At 45.9% G+C, this 17,015-nt stretch overlaps 2 protein-coding genes across 5 annotated transcripts; one reads left to right on the top strand and one right to left on the bottom strand.

Annotated features, from left to right (window-relative positions):
* Positions 1–330: 330 nt before the first annotated feature.
* LOC144132720 (BTB/POZ domain-containing protein 1-like) lies at positions 331–12,534 on the bottom strand. Of its 4 annotated transcripts, none has more exons than XM_077665328.1 (4): positions 12,124–12,534; positions 3,737–3,871; positions 2,080–2,297; positions 331–1,073 (listed from the first exon to the last, which is right to left on the bottom strand). In XM_077665328.1, the coding sequence occupies exons 2-4, from the start codon at positions 3,779–3,781 to the stop codon at positions 683–685; spliced, it is 654 nt and encodes a 217-aa protein (XP_077521454.1). In that variant the 5' UTR covers positions 3,782–3,871; positions 12,124–12,534; the 3' UTR covers positions 331–682. The 4 variants fall into 4 exon arrangements, with proteins under 4 accessions (XP_077521454.1, XP_077521453.1, XP_077521452.1 ...); XM_077665327.1 differs by having other exon boundaries at positions 12,142–12,533; XM_077665326.1 differs by having other exon boundaries at positions 12,137–12,532.
* A 377-nt stretch (positions 12,535–12,911) lies between these two features.
* Positions 12,912–16,703, top strand: LOC144132721 (uncharacterized). The gene is made up of 3 exons (XM_077665329.1): positions 12,912–13,178; positions 14,195–14,363; positions 14,424–16,703. Exons 1-3 carry the CDS (start codon positions 13,025–13,027, stop codon positions 14,875–14,877), a joined length of 777 nt encoding a protein of 258 aa, XP_077521455.1. The 5' UTR covers positions 12,912–13,024; the 3' UTR covers positions 14,878–16,703.
* Positions 16,704–17,015: the final 312 nt, after the last annotated feature.

A 17,015-nucleotide genomic window follows, 5' to 3' on the forward strand; every position in this document is an offset into this window, starting at 1 on the left:
GGGCTCCACTTGCTTGAGCTGCCGTGCGGACCTGTTGCATGACGGCCCGTTGGTTCTCCAGGTTATCGCTAGTCAGCAGCGCTTCCCGCCGCTTCAAAGACATGCTTTTTCATTATACATGAACTAAACGGGCATTTCTCACATTAGGTGCTGATCTCTAGCCTACCTATAATGGATACATGAGCTTCAGTTCGGAACCACCCGAACTGTATGTTCCTGTATACTGTCTGGGAAATATCCGATATTGATCTCACTGAAGACGTCTGGAAGTTTTTACGTATGTTGGTGTTAATTGAGAACTGCGATAACTGGCAAATAAGTTACACAAAGTTACAAAGATATTCCTTTTTATTGGACTCTTCCATCTTGGGTGATCAGTTCTGCAGCGAAAAAGCCGCTCCTCCACGCGACGGCGTCAATCTTGACCAGACTTGGATGGCGGCCTGGGACGCAGTTCCTAAGGTATAGCTCTGTAGTGACGCTGGAACTGGCTACGAGCAGTGCTGTCAGTGTTCACCCAAGACGGAAGCAGCACTGACCCAGGAGCAACGATGTTCTCGAGGATGGCGTAATTCTCGCTATCACTGAGTATGTCCCAGGAGCCAATTCCATTGACGTACTCGTCCGCAGTGAGGGCCAAGAGCCGGAGCTGGGGTAAGAATGGCTGCATCACTGTCTTCAGCTACAACGCGGTTCCGTCGGCGTACAAGTCCTTTTCGCACTTCTTTTCCGCCCACCGCCGCAAGGCGTCGACCACGAGGTTCTCGGGAACGCCGGCCACCACGTCCAGGATGACGTGCATGGTTGTCTCTAGTGAATCTACGAACGTGTCCGAGCGCAGCACTGAGGCGCCGCTGTTCTTCAACATCGCGATGGCAGGTTTGTCGATGAGCCCGATGTCCCTGGTGTTCAGGCAGTCCAGGAGAGGACAGAGGTTGTCCACGGTCAGGTGCTCAGCGATGTACTTTGAGCATGCGTTTTCAAGGCCCAGTTCTTTGTACCGCTTGGCAGCTATGCGGGTGAGCATAACTTCTTCGAAAGAATTCGCACAGAAAGTGCCAGAGTAGAGATACCTGCGCAGCACAGACCGTTCGCGGGCAACATTAGCAGCACTTAACTATGAACGGAAAACAGCAAACATTGTTGTGATCGCGTTTACACTTAGTCCACATCGCAGCGGAGGATTTAGGCCATTTGGGGTTCTTTAACGTGCACTGTCATCGCACACCACACGGCCGGTTCGGCTAATCCCATTGATTAAAATGCAGCCGGGATTCTAGCGCGCAACGCAGGGCAGCAGTATGAGACACCGCGGCGAGTGAGACGAAGTCTGTCAATGCATATTCTGTACAGCGTTTGTAAAAAGTTTAGAGTCCAGGGGGTTGGCTTCTAAGTCAAGAAGTAGGCATCTTGGAGCATCCGTGTAAATCTAGGGGGCAGGACTATAGTTCCCTTTACACGGAAGAGATCTGCAACGCTGTGGTGCATAACGAGTCATACGGCGTGGCCGAGAAGTAAACATCTTGAGAAAACGAAGCAGCACGAAAAAACCGGGACGAAAAAGACACACATACGACAGAACGAAAGCAGCCTGTCCTGTCGTATGTGTGTTGTTGTTAGCCTATCAAAAGATGGCACATACCCACACTGGGGGATCGGCCAAGCATCGGGTGGCTATTCACCTGAACGCAGTTAACAAAAAGGAAAAGCACGTGGGAGCGCAACACCGGTGAATTCTTCGTCATGAACAGAAAAGGGATGAGAGTTTTGATTTCAAAATTATAAGAATAATAATAAAGAGAGGGATTAAATAATAATGATTTAGTAAAAAAAATAAAACTAGTCTTTTTCGTCCCCGTTTTTTCCTTGCTGCTTCGTTTTCTCAATATGGATCATTACCAACTAGCCCAAACTTCGGTGCTTTTGCGAGAAGTAAACACGTTGGCCTGTTTAATTTTTGACAAAGAGTGCACATTTCTAGTAACCAAAAACCTTTCAGACCTACATCTGAATGCCTGTTTGCCAGTTCTGGCCAGAAAGGCCAACGTAAGGCGCAATTTATGCCCGAAACGCACTCACTTGAGCAATCCGTAGAATCCGTCGGGATGCAAGTCGTCCACGTAGAACTTCGTGTCCCCCCGGTGGCTTTCGAATAATAGTTCGTAAAGCACCTCATTCCTCATCGCCAAGAACTGCTTGTGCACACTGATGGTCCTTGGGATAGGGTCGTTACCGGTGCGAATCACGAACTCCGCGTCCGAGAGCGCAGGGCTGTTCAAGTACTTCGCCATGTTGATCTGCAAGTTTTGAAAGAAGCGAGAACGGGAGAGAGAAATGAGAAGGACTTCATTGGCTTATATAGTGCTTGATACAATGATACCAATAACACACAGATGGGTACGTGTGTTGACGCCGCCTGGGCCTTTACAGGTACAGGTAGCGACAATATGAAAGGGAACACGGGAGCGCTTGGCATTCACGCTTGCTGCGCATGTGCCTTTGCTGCCAACTCTCGCCGCATCTCGGTGGCAGCGCTTCGCGATGCTTGAAGGCCACGCACTCCCGTGTCCCCTTTCATATTGCCGCTAGCTGTACTTTAGAACATACGGTTCGTGAGATGTCACGCAGAGGAAAGGACGAACAGCGTTATAACATGGGCCTTGACTCGCGTTTGTGATGTTAGAAAGTGTGCCGTCTTTATTGTCTTTTTTATCTGCGTCCTCCAATTATCATCATCCCCCATAAAGACGTTGAAAGTAATTAATTTCCTGAGAACACCGGTTAGTATTAACTTTAAGATACACACCAGTAATCGTCTGGTGCCTAGCGGTGCCTAGAGAGTCGGCAGCGTTGCGAGCGAAAAAGCAAGTGGCCTACCTGCCACCTATGTCACATTACCTTGTGATGTAATCACAACTAGCTGCCCATCGTGGAAGGCGGCAACCTTCCCACCGGATTTCGCGCAAACAGCCCATCGTGACAAGTGGCAGTAGATTATTAGTCGCGAAAGGTTGCTCAGGAAGAGCACCCTGGGTCTCGAAAGCCCCACCGGGGAGTTGTGTTTGAAACAGCCACCAGTCGGGGCAGTGGCGCATAGCTCAACCGCTGCGCCAGTGCACCAGGGGTGGTGTAAGGAAACCCCGCAATCTGTGAATGTAAAGCAGAAAACGACCAATTCTGCACATATGGGCATCAAGGCAGAACACAGGCGAAGAGACATGCAAAGAGGACCTCGGTCTGCTGAAGAAACCAAGTAACGCTATCGCGTCGTACTCTTAAGGTGGAGCTCAAGTGACCCCTCAAGTTTTTTTAAAAGAAATCTGCTTTGAGAGGTGCAATGAATGGGGTAAAATGGGACTTTAGCTGAACTTGACCTAATCTAAAGTTCGAAGCTATGAGATGGGAGCTGCGCAAATGAACAAGGGGGTATAACACAGAAGGAGGCAGGAAAGGAGTAGCGAGCATTACAGAACACATTCGAGTTAACATCTTAGCGAAAGTAAAAGGCAGCAACACATGAACCTTGGAAAGACACTCGATGATCTGTGCGGGCATCAGGAAAATGGTAGCTGAGGTCAGCATATAATTGTGTGGCGAGATAAAATAGGAAAATTTATTACGCAATGGGTGGCCGCGGCCGTATCTGGGAGAGGACCAGTTGGAGACCACTGAGAAAGGTTATTGTCCTGTCGTGGATAAACAAACCCCAGTTGATGAGCATTATTACGATACTTACGACTCTGGCAGGCGCCCCCGCTGTGGTATCTTTTATAGAGGGCATGGCGAAAAGAGGTGGCCGCAGCTCGAAGGCCTCCACAGGTGGAGCTGCCGCTGCTTGCAATGGACGTGGAGAACGACCGGCTTCCGGGATCTGCATCAGGTACGAGTGGCCCATTTCATTTTCAAAGTAGACTGTAATGAGTCTTTATGACTAGGCAACATAAAAACTTCCGTGAGACTTTTGCCACATTGCGTACCGCTAGCGCTCACAGCTGGCGTGCGCCGTCAGTGTGCATGTGCAGGTCGCCCTTGGGCGTCAGATTCATTCGCTCATTTACAAGCAAATGGAAGGGCCCAAGGTAAAAGCAGCTATTCCGCAGCTTGAGTTGTCGCTGGCCCCCTCTTTACATATAGGCTAATTACCCGATGGAATAGAACTTTGAAAAGAAAAAACTTAAAATAACGTGGTTACAGTATAGAAGGGTGATTTGAATGATAAGGTGCGGGGTTCGATCCCCAGTGCCACCGGGTAACCACCGGTGGTACAATGGGTACAAGCTCTCCCCTGCCTGCTGCTCGGCTTCTTTAGGGTGAAATGCTTGGGAAATGGGTTTTTGACCCCACCCCACCTTGTGCAATGAAAACTGCCTTGTGCCATGGCGCTCTTTGGCCAAAGCTGCCCTTGCGATATAAAAATTCATCATCATCATCATCCTTTCTTAAGAGAAGTGAGCGCCGATGGTGCCAAGGGTTGGATGCCAATTCCTATATTCAAGTAATAATTTAATAGCCATGGAAAGGTGTTAGCCATCATCTGACGGTCATTTGTTCTTGGATGTGGAATATACCTTTTTTTAATGACTGTGTGTATTGTTTTAAATTTGTTATATTTGTTTTTACATTATAAATTTTTTAGAGAAGTAGGCACGCAAAACTTTTCGCTTGTAAAGCTGATGACTTTCAGTATGTCATACTTGCTGAAAATAGGCTTTTGGCGTATGAATTGCAGTGCATATTTACAATGACACCTATTACTTTTTTCATTAGCAGTGTTCTAGAGATTAGAAACTGATCTGCCCCATGAAAGATGGCAATAATTTACATATGAGTTTAAATTATCATTTTGGATGATCTTGATAGAAGCTACAGATTTTTATTATACCTGCAATGCGGCTTACTTGACTTAGTTTCTGTAGCATAAAATTCACATGAGCATCCCATTGCAGCGCGTCAGTAAAAAGTAAACTAAGTACTTTTAACGAGTCAGTAACCTGTACATTTTCTGAATTATATAAAATCTAGAGGGTCAGTGGGAATCACCTATGCCTATTGTTCTAAAGATTACTGCTGGTGTTTTGTAGCGATAGCTACATTACTGTAGCATTTCGAGCCTTCAGCGTGGCGGCACCGCCACGCTGTCACGTGGTTGGTCACATGGTGCTGAGCAGCAGCCGGCGACGCGGCGCCATGGCTGATCACGTGGTTGGTCATGTGACCAAGTTCCACTCGGCCAGCTGTAGCTATCGCGTCACTCCAGGTTTAACCAGAGCTAAACCACTGCCAATTTGTTTTTCTGGCTTACCTAATATATTGTTCTAGCTCCATTTTGTGGGGTTTGACATGGGGAGATAAGTACTTTCTCCCCACTCAATCGCGGCTGACACGGTTCAAAGCCGCCCGGACCCCACCCCGTGATCGCGTACGCTACCGAGCGCTCGCCGACCACGGCGGGCTTTGCTCTGGGGGAACAAAGGAACGACACATTGGCTGACACAAACAGGCTAGCTCAGTCGGTAGAGCATGAGACTCTTAATCTCAGGGTCGTGGGTTCGGGCCCCACGTTGGGCGCCAGATGTGGGGTTTGACATGGGGAGATAAGTACTTTCTCCCCACTCAATCGCGGCTGACACGGTTCAAAGCCGCCCGGACCCCACCCCGTGATCGCGTACGCTACCGAGCGCTCGCCGACCACGGCGGGCTTTGCTCTGGGGGAACAAAGGAACGACACATTGGCTGACACAAACAGGCATTTATTGCTACAGAAACAATAACGCCAGCTAGCAACAAGGTACGCTAATGAATCGAGGTCGTCCGACTCACCAGCAAGGTTCCGAGCGAATGTTCGCCCGCGCTAGGGCAAGGGATATAAACTCCGCAGGCCGGACGGGACGAGTACGGGAGCCTGTCTCCCCGTCGCTTCTTCGCCCCATCGGCGAAGAGCGGAGCCCCGAGCGACGCGTCCGCTCAGGCTCATTATCCCGGCCGAAGAGAGCCCATCTCCCGCGGGCAGGCTTCAGCAGTCTCCCGCGCAGCGACGCAGGCCAGTTAATGTAACTGACAAGGGAATCCGCTCAGCCTCGAGGTGAGACCGCCGCTGCACGGTGCCTCGCGGGAAAGCAAACTCAGGGGCTGCAGGGCAGGTCCCCACAATTTTGAAAGATGTTTGGAAATTGTTTGCTGCACTAATGGAGCTTGTATTGAAATTTAATGACAAAAATATTCATAAATTTCATAAACATGCACAGTCTGAAATTTTCTACTCTGTGGATAAAAGCAATGTCATTTATGTATATATTGAATATAATGCTCTATAGATGGTACCCCTTGCCCATCAGCTGCAGGTACACTTGCCATGTCGTGGTCATGGCGCATGCGCGCTCACGGCGCACGTTAGCAGTACGCGCTATGGTAAAATTCTCTACTGTTAATGCCGTACAACGGCAGCTTCTTGATATCCTGATCGCGTTCTCGCATAAGGCTCACAGGTATAACTATCGCACTGTTGTGACATTCCAAATTATGAATAACAATTCTTTTTCACACTATAAAGTCGTACCTTGCATAAATTAAACACATATTCGCCTTGCCCTTTTTCTCCTCTCCATAATGCACTCTCATATACTGTGGTTACAATAAATAAAGATTAGTACCTGACATCAAAAATCGCGCAAATAATGCATTAATCAACTAAGCGGAGAATAAAACGGCAATTCATGCTTCCCGCAATAGTTAAGAAATTGATAACACTGGATTCTGTGTTCCTATAAACGCTCCAACTAACACCACTCGGGTCCGTTCACTCGAGAAAACAATGGGCGCAATTAAAGCTTGGAAACTAAAGAATAGTTTCAAATTTGCTACCAAACGACACACTTCCATATGCAAGTCGCTAAGTGTACAGGTCGAATAATGCAAATTACTATATTTACTCGCGTCATTTATGCACCCTCAATTTATTACCCCGATCTATATATAAAAAAACTTCCCTGCGGGTGCGTTCAGGACAGTCTTGGAAAAATGGGTGCGGCCGCGAAAGGTCATTGGACATTGGCAAGGCCAAGCAGCCCTGTGGTACATATCGCGAGGGGTGAGCACGACCGGTTTTTTTTTTTTTTTGGATGAGCGCCACATTCAGGCACCAGAACCAGCGTGCCTCGATCTGCTGCGAGAGCAAAGTTCCGGTAACCTCCGGAGCGTGCACGTCGCGCCAGAATCCGAAACTACCCAACCGGTGGCTGTTCTGTTTGCCGCCACTCAGCAGGGCCGCACGCGAGGTCGCCGTTTTATCGCCCCCTATCTCCATTTGCCTCTTAGTGCTGGCTTTGCGATTTCATCTTTCCACCTTTATTGCTTTGAGCTGCACACGCGCTGTCATTGCATCTCGTGGGGAAATATAAACACATAAGTGACGCGGGGGGGGGGGGGGGGGGCGAGGGGGGGGGGGGGCTGTACGACTTATATTTGAGTCAACTTTATTTTTTGGCCAGAGAGAGGTTCGAGTTGGGGGGTCGACTTATACACGGCAATACACAATATACTGCGCGTTATGACCTTTGTAGAGCTTTATTTTATAAGTGGTCACGAAATCTCGGCGCACGCCCTTTTTGAGGCACTAATTTTACGCAGGTAAAAACGGAATGCCACAGGAGCGCGAAAACCGTCGGCTAGAGGCAGGCGCGAGAAACAGAAATGTGAGAGCATCGTGGGATCAGTCGGGCAGCAATGGAACTGATTTTATTCGCGCGCCCTGACCAACACCAGTGTGAGCTGGCTGCGACCGCGCCCATGGCGGCGACGTGATGGGCGCCACTACACCAGCACCTTCTGTACTCACCAGTGTGCTCTCGCATATTCCTAGGAAGCGCGCCAAGCTGCGGAAGCGAGTTACGTTCACACTGTGAAGAGAGTTCATGAGCTTGTCAGGAGATGTTCATCGTGCGGAACAATTGAGCAGTGCTGATAAGAATTAAATACCAAGAACCACAAGGTTGACGCTTTCGTTAACGCGATATGTAAAAGCAGATTTCAGCCGGCTTAATATATGACAATTCACCATTCTGATTGCAGGTAGGAAATTGAGTGAAACCACTGGCAATTGAGAAAAGCCCTATTCTTCACCATTAGGTATATCCATAAAAAAATTTGCAGCAATAAAACTTCTCCCTACTAATTTTCCCGTCTTTTATTTTGTGCACTACTCTTCCTTTTACTTTTTTTTTTTGGCTGCCGATAACAGACCCCCACAAAGAGCGGCACCTCGGCGAGTTAAACGCGCTGGCTAGTCTGCGGTTCTTTTCACTTCCTCTGACGCGGTTTCTCTGTTTCTCTCCTTGTCATCTCAACTCACCACGCGAACATTACGCGAATTTCAATGCAAAACAAAATTGCACGGAGAAAACCAGAGTGCGGCATCGCCCGGTGTTTGCGGGCACAATGGCACCACAGAGCTAGATTTCACCGCATGTCAAGTGCTGTCAGGCACGCACCGTTCTTTTCTAAAGCTCCCAGGCCACAGACATTGCAAGCGGGCCATAAAGCGGAGCTCTAGAAAAGAAGAGGTACCACCTTAAAGATTTTTCACGCTGTCGCCAAAACATGGGGCGAACCTGGAGCTTAGTAAATAACATTATTGGAAGACCCCTAAGAAGAGTATTGACGTCACTCTACAACAAGCTTTTCCGTCCAAACTGCTGCAAACACTTGCGAATGACTTCAATAAGCATTTTGTTGACTCCGTTCGTAAGCTGCGTCTTCAGAATCCACCTATTCAACATCAGTACACCCGTCCGTCGGCAAACATTCACTCTGCACATTTGCAAACAGTGGATGAAAATGAAGTATGGAATATAGTTTCGTCAATATCAACCACAAGATCACCAGGTATTGAAGGCATTAGAATAAGCGACATTGCACGGAAATTTCCACCACTAAAGTAGCTGCTGCTCTATATCATGAACAAAACGTTGACCACAGGACTAATTCCGAAGGGAATGAAGATTAGTGTAGTAAAGCCTCTGCCTAAGAAAGGATAAAAAAATTCACTAGAAAACTACGCACCAATAGCAATCCTATCTACTCTTGCTTGCATATTAGAGAAGATTGTTTACAAGACTATGATTAGTTGCTGTAATAGGTATGATTTACTGAACCCAGCCCAGTACGTGTTTCGGAGCGGGTTCAGTACAACACATCTTTTAGAAGGTTTTAATTACTTCATCTGAAACGCAATAGATAAAAATAACACAGTCCTTAGCCTCTTCATCGATCTAGAAAAGGCATTCGATACGAAAGATGACGACTTACTTTTAATCAAAGTGTACAATTTTGGTTTTCGGGGTATATTTCAGAATTTTTTAAAGATTACTTCACCGATCGCGCTCAGTGCGTTTGTGTTGCCAATTCATTCAATTCAATGCTTGACTTCATACACGGGGTTCTAAAGAGGTCAGTCCTGGGACCTTTGCTGTTCAATGTATACGTAAATGAGCTGCGTTATCTTCCATTGATATCAAAAATTTATTTATATGCGGATGATAGAGCCCTTGCTCTCCCCAGTGCAAGGTATGATGAAGCAATGCATATTTCACTCAACATACAGCTATACTTTTAAACTGGTTTTCTACGAATAGAATATTTGTAAGTGAATCAAAGACAAAGCTACTCTGTTTCCATAGTCCACACAGAAACCTAACTCCCAAAAAAATCCATTTATCTACGTGACGTTAGCTGCCAACGCTGCGATTGCCGCACGTTGCCATTATCGAAAACTGTCAAATATATTGGTTTGACTTTCGATGATACCTTATCGTGGGTGAACACATTGATGAAATAGCAAAACGATTAAAAGCTGTCTGCGCACAAATGTACACATTAAGATCTTCGTGCGATCTGCCAGTGAGGAAAATGGTGTACAAATCCCTAATCGAATCGGTCATAAAATATGGTGTTACAATTTATGGATTCGCTTCTGCACACAAGTGGACTAAATCGCACCATTCATAAAATATGCAATAGTCTCACTTACGGCACCCGATATCACGGAGAAAATTTCTTAAATACCATGTGAAGATTAGACATTCTTTTCACTGGAGAGCAGTACGTGTGTGTTCGAGATCTTGTGCAAGAACTATGTTTCTTTTGCCTTCAAAACTGACAATATTAAAACGCATGCCCTTCGGTCGACAGAATGTTACGTGCTACCTCGATTTTTTTACTAAACACGGCAGAAGGACTGGAAAATATTATACACCGTTGTACTTCAACCAGCTTGTGTACGATTGCTGCTTTCTGAATTCAGTTCAGTAAAAAGCTCCTAAGAATGTGGCTATCAGCTCACATATAATCTTTTGTTCGCTACTGGTTTCTGCCCTTTGGATTCCTAGCGACGACGCCTATTTCAAGCAGTATCTTTTTGAAGTGTTTTTCTTAAGTGAATTAAGCACGATGCACTTTATTTTTTCTTCCCCTTTGCGTTTAACACCTTTCTCTGTACATATACTATCTGCACGTGTGAACTTCGCATCGACTGTATACCGTTTCACAGTGGCCATTTGTTAAAGTTGTTTTGCAACTACGCCTAGCAACGATTTCTGTTTATATCATGCAATATCATTTTGAAGTGTCTTGTTTTCTTTTTAGAGTTTTTCTTTTTTCTCGCTCAGGAAGTTAAATATGCGCGTTTTATTGTCTTGTTTTCCTTTTTCCTTTCTCTTAAGCATCTTCCTTGTCAAATGTGCTCCGTACACGTGTGCACATTGCGTGGATACGCTACCTGGACACAGTGGCCTTTTGATTCTGCAAAGCCGCTGGACTTCCCAGCTTCGCACACAAGCGACCCCACGCTTATGAGAACTGGATACAAACTGTACGTTATATGAATAAAAAGCTTAGTATTATTATTGGCAACCACCCCACGTTTATGCGAGCTGGATAGAAACTGCATGTTATATGAATAAACACCTTATTATTATTGATGGCAATCTGAAGCACCGATCACGAGAGAAAAATTCTCACCCTCTAGGTAATCTTCAAGGTTGCAACGAGATACAAGGAACACAGGTACGCCCAGAAGCAGACCCCGTGTCATACAAGCTTTTGCAAACGGCGGTGCGTAGTTTGACCGGTTCAAAACTACGTCACAAATGTCCAACTTAATTGTGAACCTAGATGTTTTGGGACAGCGGGAAAGATGTCCCACTTGCTTCAAATGCAGACAAACGGATAACGGTACACTTACATATGTTTTTACGCGCTGAATAATCCCGAACTATCAAACAAACCATTAAGTGCGGTTTTATTTTATGCCAATAAACTTCCTTGGTGTCCTGTGTTTTATAGAAGAGCAAGGCGAAGTTCGACGCGGCACATTTAGGCGGGTAAAAAAAAATTTAAAAATCGGAAACTCTTAAGCTTTCTAGCTTTTCCCAGCAGTCAATTAATTGCTTCATAATACTTCAATCAATTCCCAACTATAATGCTTATTCTCATAGATAGAGAGGACAGAGGTAGGTACGGATATATAACAGATCTGGGGTCTTAAGGTACAACATGTACAGTACTCACGGATTGAAATAGGACATTCGGAGCGCGTGGCCGTCGCTTCATGGAGTGCCGCCCGTAGACGCTCATGAAACCAAGGTGGTGCATTGTGGTATGGCGCGAGAGGGAGAACATCTACAAAGCAGAATTGTTCCTTCCAGTAGTCAATGAGCCGGCCTGTGGTTTACCACATGCCGCGTGGCACTGCAAGGTTAGCGCTCCGAATGTCCTATTTCAATCCGTGAGTACTGTACCTAAAAATCCTTGAAAAAATTCGTCGAAACAACATGCAAGGAACGTCATTCGATTTATAAGGACGTTCTGGGCGCAATTTTGTCCATTTGTATCCATGCCAGACATGCATACAGCTGGCGCCTTATAAAGAAACAAAAAATGAGGGGACGCGAATGTCATGCGTACTTTTTCCGTAGTATGCGGAAAGACGGGCGGCGACATTTTCTACATCTATGGATGATAAGCTGCACAGACGGGTTGAGTAGACCCGCCACCAGTCTAGCTGTTATCAAAAAGCGCACACGCACTAAACGCCATTTCGAGGGCTTTTAACACATGCCGAGAACCAACGGCAAACAAACACCTCACTGAGTCCCGAGGCCGCGTGCAGGCACGTCGATGAGTGGGAGCACTGGCGCTCGTAGCTGCCCAGCCGGTGACGCTACAGGCAGCAGGAGAAAAGCGTGAAGAGGAGTCGGGTCACAGCTGCAGAGACTCGGCTCGCAAAGGAAGCAAGCAAAGTGCCGGTGCCTCTTCGAACCGCCAAGCGCGACTGCGATGCAGCGCTATCTCCAAACGCCTCGTGGAGCGCTATCCGGACACGTTCCCTCGGTGACGTAGCGTCGCCGGCAGAACACCCCCCTCGCCCCACCCAGCGACCGTTTGTGACCTTGACTAACAACGCTTGCTACGCCGCCGCCGGCACAACGGTTGCGTTCGGATGCATGCGCGAAAGGCTCTTCCGCTTACGCTCTCCACGCAACGGCTTTCGTGCCAGCACTGAAATTGGAGAGAAGCGATCAGTGGGGCGGCGGCATGCCGACCGTGCTGCACCGTAGGCGGTCTCACCATGCCTCACGGTCGCAAAGCAAACACATCATCTTATCGCTACGCGATAACCTCTCTCTCGGACCGTCTCGCTTCGGCCAGGGGATGCGCGATGCGTCGAGCTAGTGTGCAGCGATGACCTATCTGTGCATTCGTAGTACTACCCTAATGCCTGTTTCACATGCAAGCGAACCGCTCGCGAACTCCGCCGCGGCGGCGAGTACACCCTCTCTCAAGCGGCGGAGAAAGCCCCAGCGGCTGGAGCGGCGAGGTTCGGGCAAGTTGGAAATTTTCGCGGCGGTGACGCGGCAGCACCGCATCTCAACCAATGACAGCCCGGCGTTGTCACGTGACCAGTAGAGGCCTCGTGCTAGAAAGCATGCACCAGTGTTTGTGTTTGTGTCCTACACGTGCAACCTAGAACATGCCTCGCGAACTTTTCAATGAACTGCTAATTGCGGAGGTTGCAAAGCGGCCACTTCTGTGGGACATGAAAGACAACAACTTTCGAAACCGGGCTTGGAAAGAAGCCCTTTGGGAAGAAGTCAGAGACGCCCTGCGCAAGAACTACGCCACCGGTAAGCAAAAACACGAGTTGTAAAGAACTCCTGGATTGCGAGTTTTTTTTTTTTTTTTACGCTGCAGTTTCTTGAAGTGCATGACGCTGCGTGTGCTTTGTCGTAACAAATTTTTCTCGCCACTCCAGTGAGGCGGCGGAGCTTTTCGGAAACTCGGGTTTTTGTCGCCGCGCAGACCGCACTTGTGCGATTGCAACGATTCGCACACGAGCGCTCTTCTTCGTCGAGGCTTCTCCGAGCACGCATTTTCTATGTATGTTTGAGACGAATAAGCATACAAGTGTGCATTGTACTTGTCCACGCACACGTTACTGTAGGCTGCTCAGAATTTAATTCTTTTTCCCAGTGCGCTCGGATGCTCTGTGCAGTCGAGTTGTACCAGTATTGTTTGCTTCACGTGGCCGTCAGAAAAAAGCTGGCGTTCGTGTGTAGCCTTTTAGTCACTCGTGAAATGTAATTTAATGCACTGCCTGCCTGCTTTTATATGCAACTCTATGGCGCGTTTGTAAACGGGAGTCGGCCCTTTCGATTTCGCACAGGTGTGGACTTGTTGTTGTTAACATACCCACACTGGGGGATCGGCCAAGAATCGGGTGGCTATTCACCTGAACGCAGTTAACAAAAAGGAAAAGCACGTGGGAGCGCAACACCGGTGAATTTTTCGTCATGAACAGAAAAGGGATGAGTGTTTTGATTTTAAAATTTTAAGAATAATAATAAAGAGAGGGAGTAAATATTAATGATTTAGTCAAAATGTAATAATTGATAGAAAAGAAAAGGTTGGAACACTTAGCAAGGCAGTCGGTGAGATTCTATCAGGAAATTTAGAACAGCGGTACAAACAGATCTGTGGCTGAACCCTAATGTGGTGGCGCCAAATGATAGCATTTTAGTGGTGCGTGCACAGGCTGCAGTATCTGCATGTTCATGCATGGTTTTAACACTTTTATGTGCACTCATAATTCTTTATTTCTTATTTTAATTAACATCACGCTGCGTGCTGCTCCCCATTTCAGTGACAACGGAAGAGGTGATGAACCGATGGAAAAATCTCAAAGATACTTTTAGGAAAAAGATAAAAGATGAAGCTGACAGTAAGAGGAGTGGGGCAGCAGCTGGCATTAAATCGTCGTGGCCCTACATGCAGCAGATGGAGTTCCTCAGGGACACCGTCGAAACAAGACGGTAAGCGACGAGTAGTATAAATGTGAAAACGATTTAACAGTTCGCGTACATTCCTCCCAGGAGCTTCTGCAACCTGGCGCCAACTGATTTGTCGGTTGGCAGCGCAGAGCTGCACATGGCCAGCCCTGTGTCCAATGAAAAGGAGCCAGAGACGCCTCTGGACGAGCTTGAGGCAATATTTGGAGGACCAGGCTACACAGAGGGCAGTGAAGCCGGGCTACTTCCAGCGCCAACCCAAAGCACAAGTGCTGTTCCCTTAAGGGGAATAAAACGGCAAAAAAAGCGGCAAGCAATTCAAGAGGCAGAGCGAGAACTACACTCAGTAAGAAACGCCATTACGTCCCTCAGGCCTATGGACGCCTCAAGCCACTTTTTATTATCTTTAAAACCACAGATGGATGCCACTCCGCCACATATGCTCATGCATTTAAAAATGGAGCTGTTGCATGTATGTGAACAATACAGTCAAGGTCAATATCCAACTGACATGGCTGTGAGAGCACCACATGAGTAAAAAGAACTAGAAAAGTGTACTATAACAGGCCTATCTCTCAAACATGCATATGTTGCAAAACAATAGAACACATTATATACAGTGCTGTGACCTTCAAAACAATTTCTTTTCGAATGTTCAACCTGGATTCAGGCCTGGCTTGTCATGTACGACTCAACTGGTAGAGTTCTCCCATGATCTATTTTACTCTTTTCACCTTGGATTTCAGGTAGACTGCATATTTTTGGATTTCCGGAAAGCTTTTGACACCGTTTCTCATGCATTGCTGTTACATAAATTACCTTGTCTCGGTATACACCCTGCAATAGTAGATTGGATTAGAAATTGTCTGTTTATAGATATTTAGTCTTTATAAATGACATTGTCTAAAATCTAGAATGTAAAGTGAGATTATATGCTGATGATTGTGCCATATACAGGAATATAGAAAATGATTGTGATGTTAGTAGTTTGCAAAACGGGTCTGTTTTGGGGCCTTTCTTTAGTCTTTATATAGATGTTTATATAGTCTTTTTATAGATATTTAGTCTTTATAAATGACATTGTCTAAAATCTAGAATGTAAAGTGAGATTATATGCTGATGATTGTGCCATATACAGGAATATAGAAAATGATTGTGATGTTAGTAGTTTGCAAAATGGGTCTGTTTTGGGGCCTTTTTTTAGTCTTTATATAGATGTTTATATAGTCTTTTTATAGATATTTAGTCTTTATAAATGACATTGTCTAAAATCTAGAATGTAAAGTGAGATTATATGCTGATGATTGTGCCATATACAGGAATATAGAAAATGATTGTGATGTTAGTAGTTTGCAAAATGATTTAAACAAAATTCATGCTTGGTGCACTAAGTAGGGCATGTCTTTGAACAATGCTTAATGTCAACTTGTGCCATTCACCCGTAAACGCTTTCCTGTGAGATCAGTGAATAAATTGGACGGACTACTTCTTGAAAAGGTCCAACATTACAAATACCACGGGGTCTATTTCTCAGAAAGTTTAACATGGAACAGACACATTGAATACTTAACCTTAAAGTCATCTCGTATGCTAAACTTGCTAGACGTATCAGGCCCCCCAGAAAGTAAGCTTTACATAACAAACGTTCATCCGGTACTCGAATACACTTGAGTGGTATGGGACCCTCAAAGCTGTAATCTTGTTGAAAACCTTGAACGCATCCAAAACCGTGCTGCGAGATTTGTTTCTGGTAATTATAACTTTCACAGCAGTATTACATTAGTTAAAGGGAACCTTGGTATGATAACACTAGCACACCACCGGTTAACTGTAAAATTAGAACTTTTTTCCAAATTTACTCTGACCTCACAGGAATAAATAAGAACTTGTACATTTCCCCTCCCCATTTCATCTCCAAACAATGTGATCACGAGCTGAGAGTTCTTGAAATGCACTGTCGTGCTGATGTCTACCGTAATTAATTTTTTCCGCATGCTTCCGCACGGTGCAATAGGCTTCCCAAGAGCATTGGTGAATGCAAAATGTGTTCAGAGTTCCTGTGTTCATTGTCACGCAGTCTGCCATAGATTAATATCTCATTAACTTCATATCTTTTGACTGGCATTGTACTTCAAGCGATAGTGTACCCTTTCCATTTCTGTGTTGTAATTTTGCACCGCGGTACACTGAAGACCGTTCGCCCTCGAGATGACTCATCGATGTTACCTATTTAGTTACTTTCTTGCTTTTACCACCTGTGCTTAGCTGTTTGTTTTTGTCACATGATCATTTTCCTCCCATTGTCACCTCTGCAATAATGCCCTTGTGGTGCTGCAGGTACCTGTATAAATTAATTAAAGTATATTTTAGTAACTTCAGTAGAGTTAGTTCTTGGGCTAGTTGGTATTGTTGATTGAAGTTCATAGTTCTTCAGCGCAACGGCACGTTTTTAGCCAAGGAAAAGAAGACAAAAGACAGAAAAGAAGAAGAACGAACAAGGACGAACACAGCGCTGACTTACAACTGTTTATTCAGAGTCACACACACAGCTTAAATACTCTCAGACCAGCGCAGGCGCACACCGTAAAAGAACCAAAAAAAGGGAAAAATAAGAAAAACAATCTCATCATATCTTTATCGCAGAAACTTTGACAGGAACGCCTTTTCTGTATAATC

Source organism: Amblyomma americanum, chromosome 5 (assembly GCF_052857255.1).
Source record: "Amblyomma americanum isolate KBUSLIRL-KWMA chromosome 5, ASM5285725v1, whole genome shotgun sequence".
In the NCBI taxonomy this organism is placed as follows: domain Eukaryota; kingdom Metazoa; phylum Arthropoda; class Arachnida; order Ixodida; family Ixodidae; genus Amblyomma; species Amblyomma americanum.

Coding starts and splice junctions, on each gene's coding strand:
- LOC144132720 (XM_077665325.1), bottom strand. CDS start 11,994: ATGTCGCCGCCCGTCTTTCCGCATACTACGGAAAAA. Junction 2,298..3,736: donor CGGGGGCGCCTGCCAGAGTC/GTAAGTATCGTA, acceptor CAAAACTTGCAG/ATCAACATGGCGAAGTACTT. Junction 1,074..2,079: donor GGATTCTACGGATTGCTCAA/GTGAGTGCGTTT, acceptor TGTGCTGCGCAG/GTATCTCTACTCTGGCACTT.
- LOC144132721 (XM_077665329.1), top strand. CDS start 13,025: ATGCCTCGCGAACTTTTCAATGAACTGCTAATTGCGGAGGTTGCAAAG. Junction 13,179..14,194: donor GCGCAAGAACTACGCCACCG/GTAAGCAAAAAC, acceptor TCCCCATTTCAG/TGACAACGGAAGAGGTGATG. Junction 14,364..14,423: donor GACACCGTCGAAACAAGACG/GTAAGCGACGAG, acceptor CATTCCTCCCAG/GAGCTTCTGCAACCTGGCGC.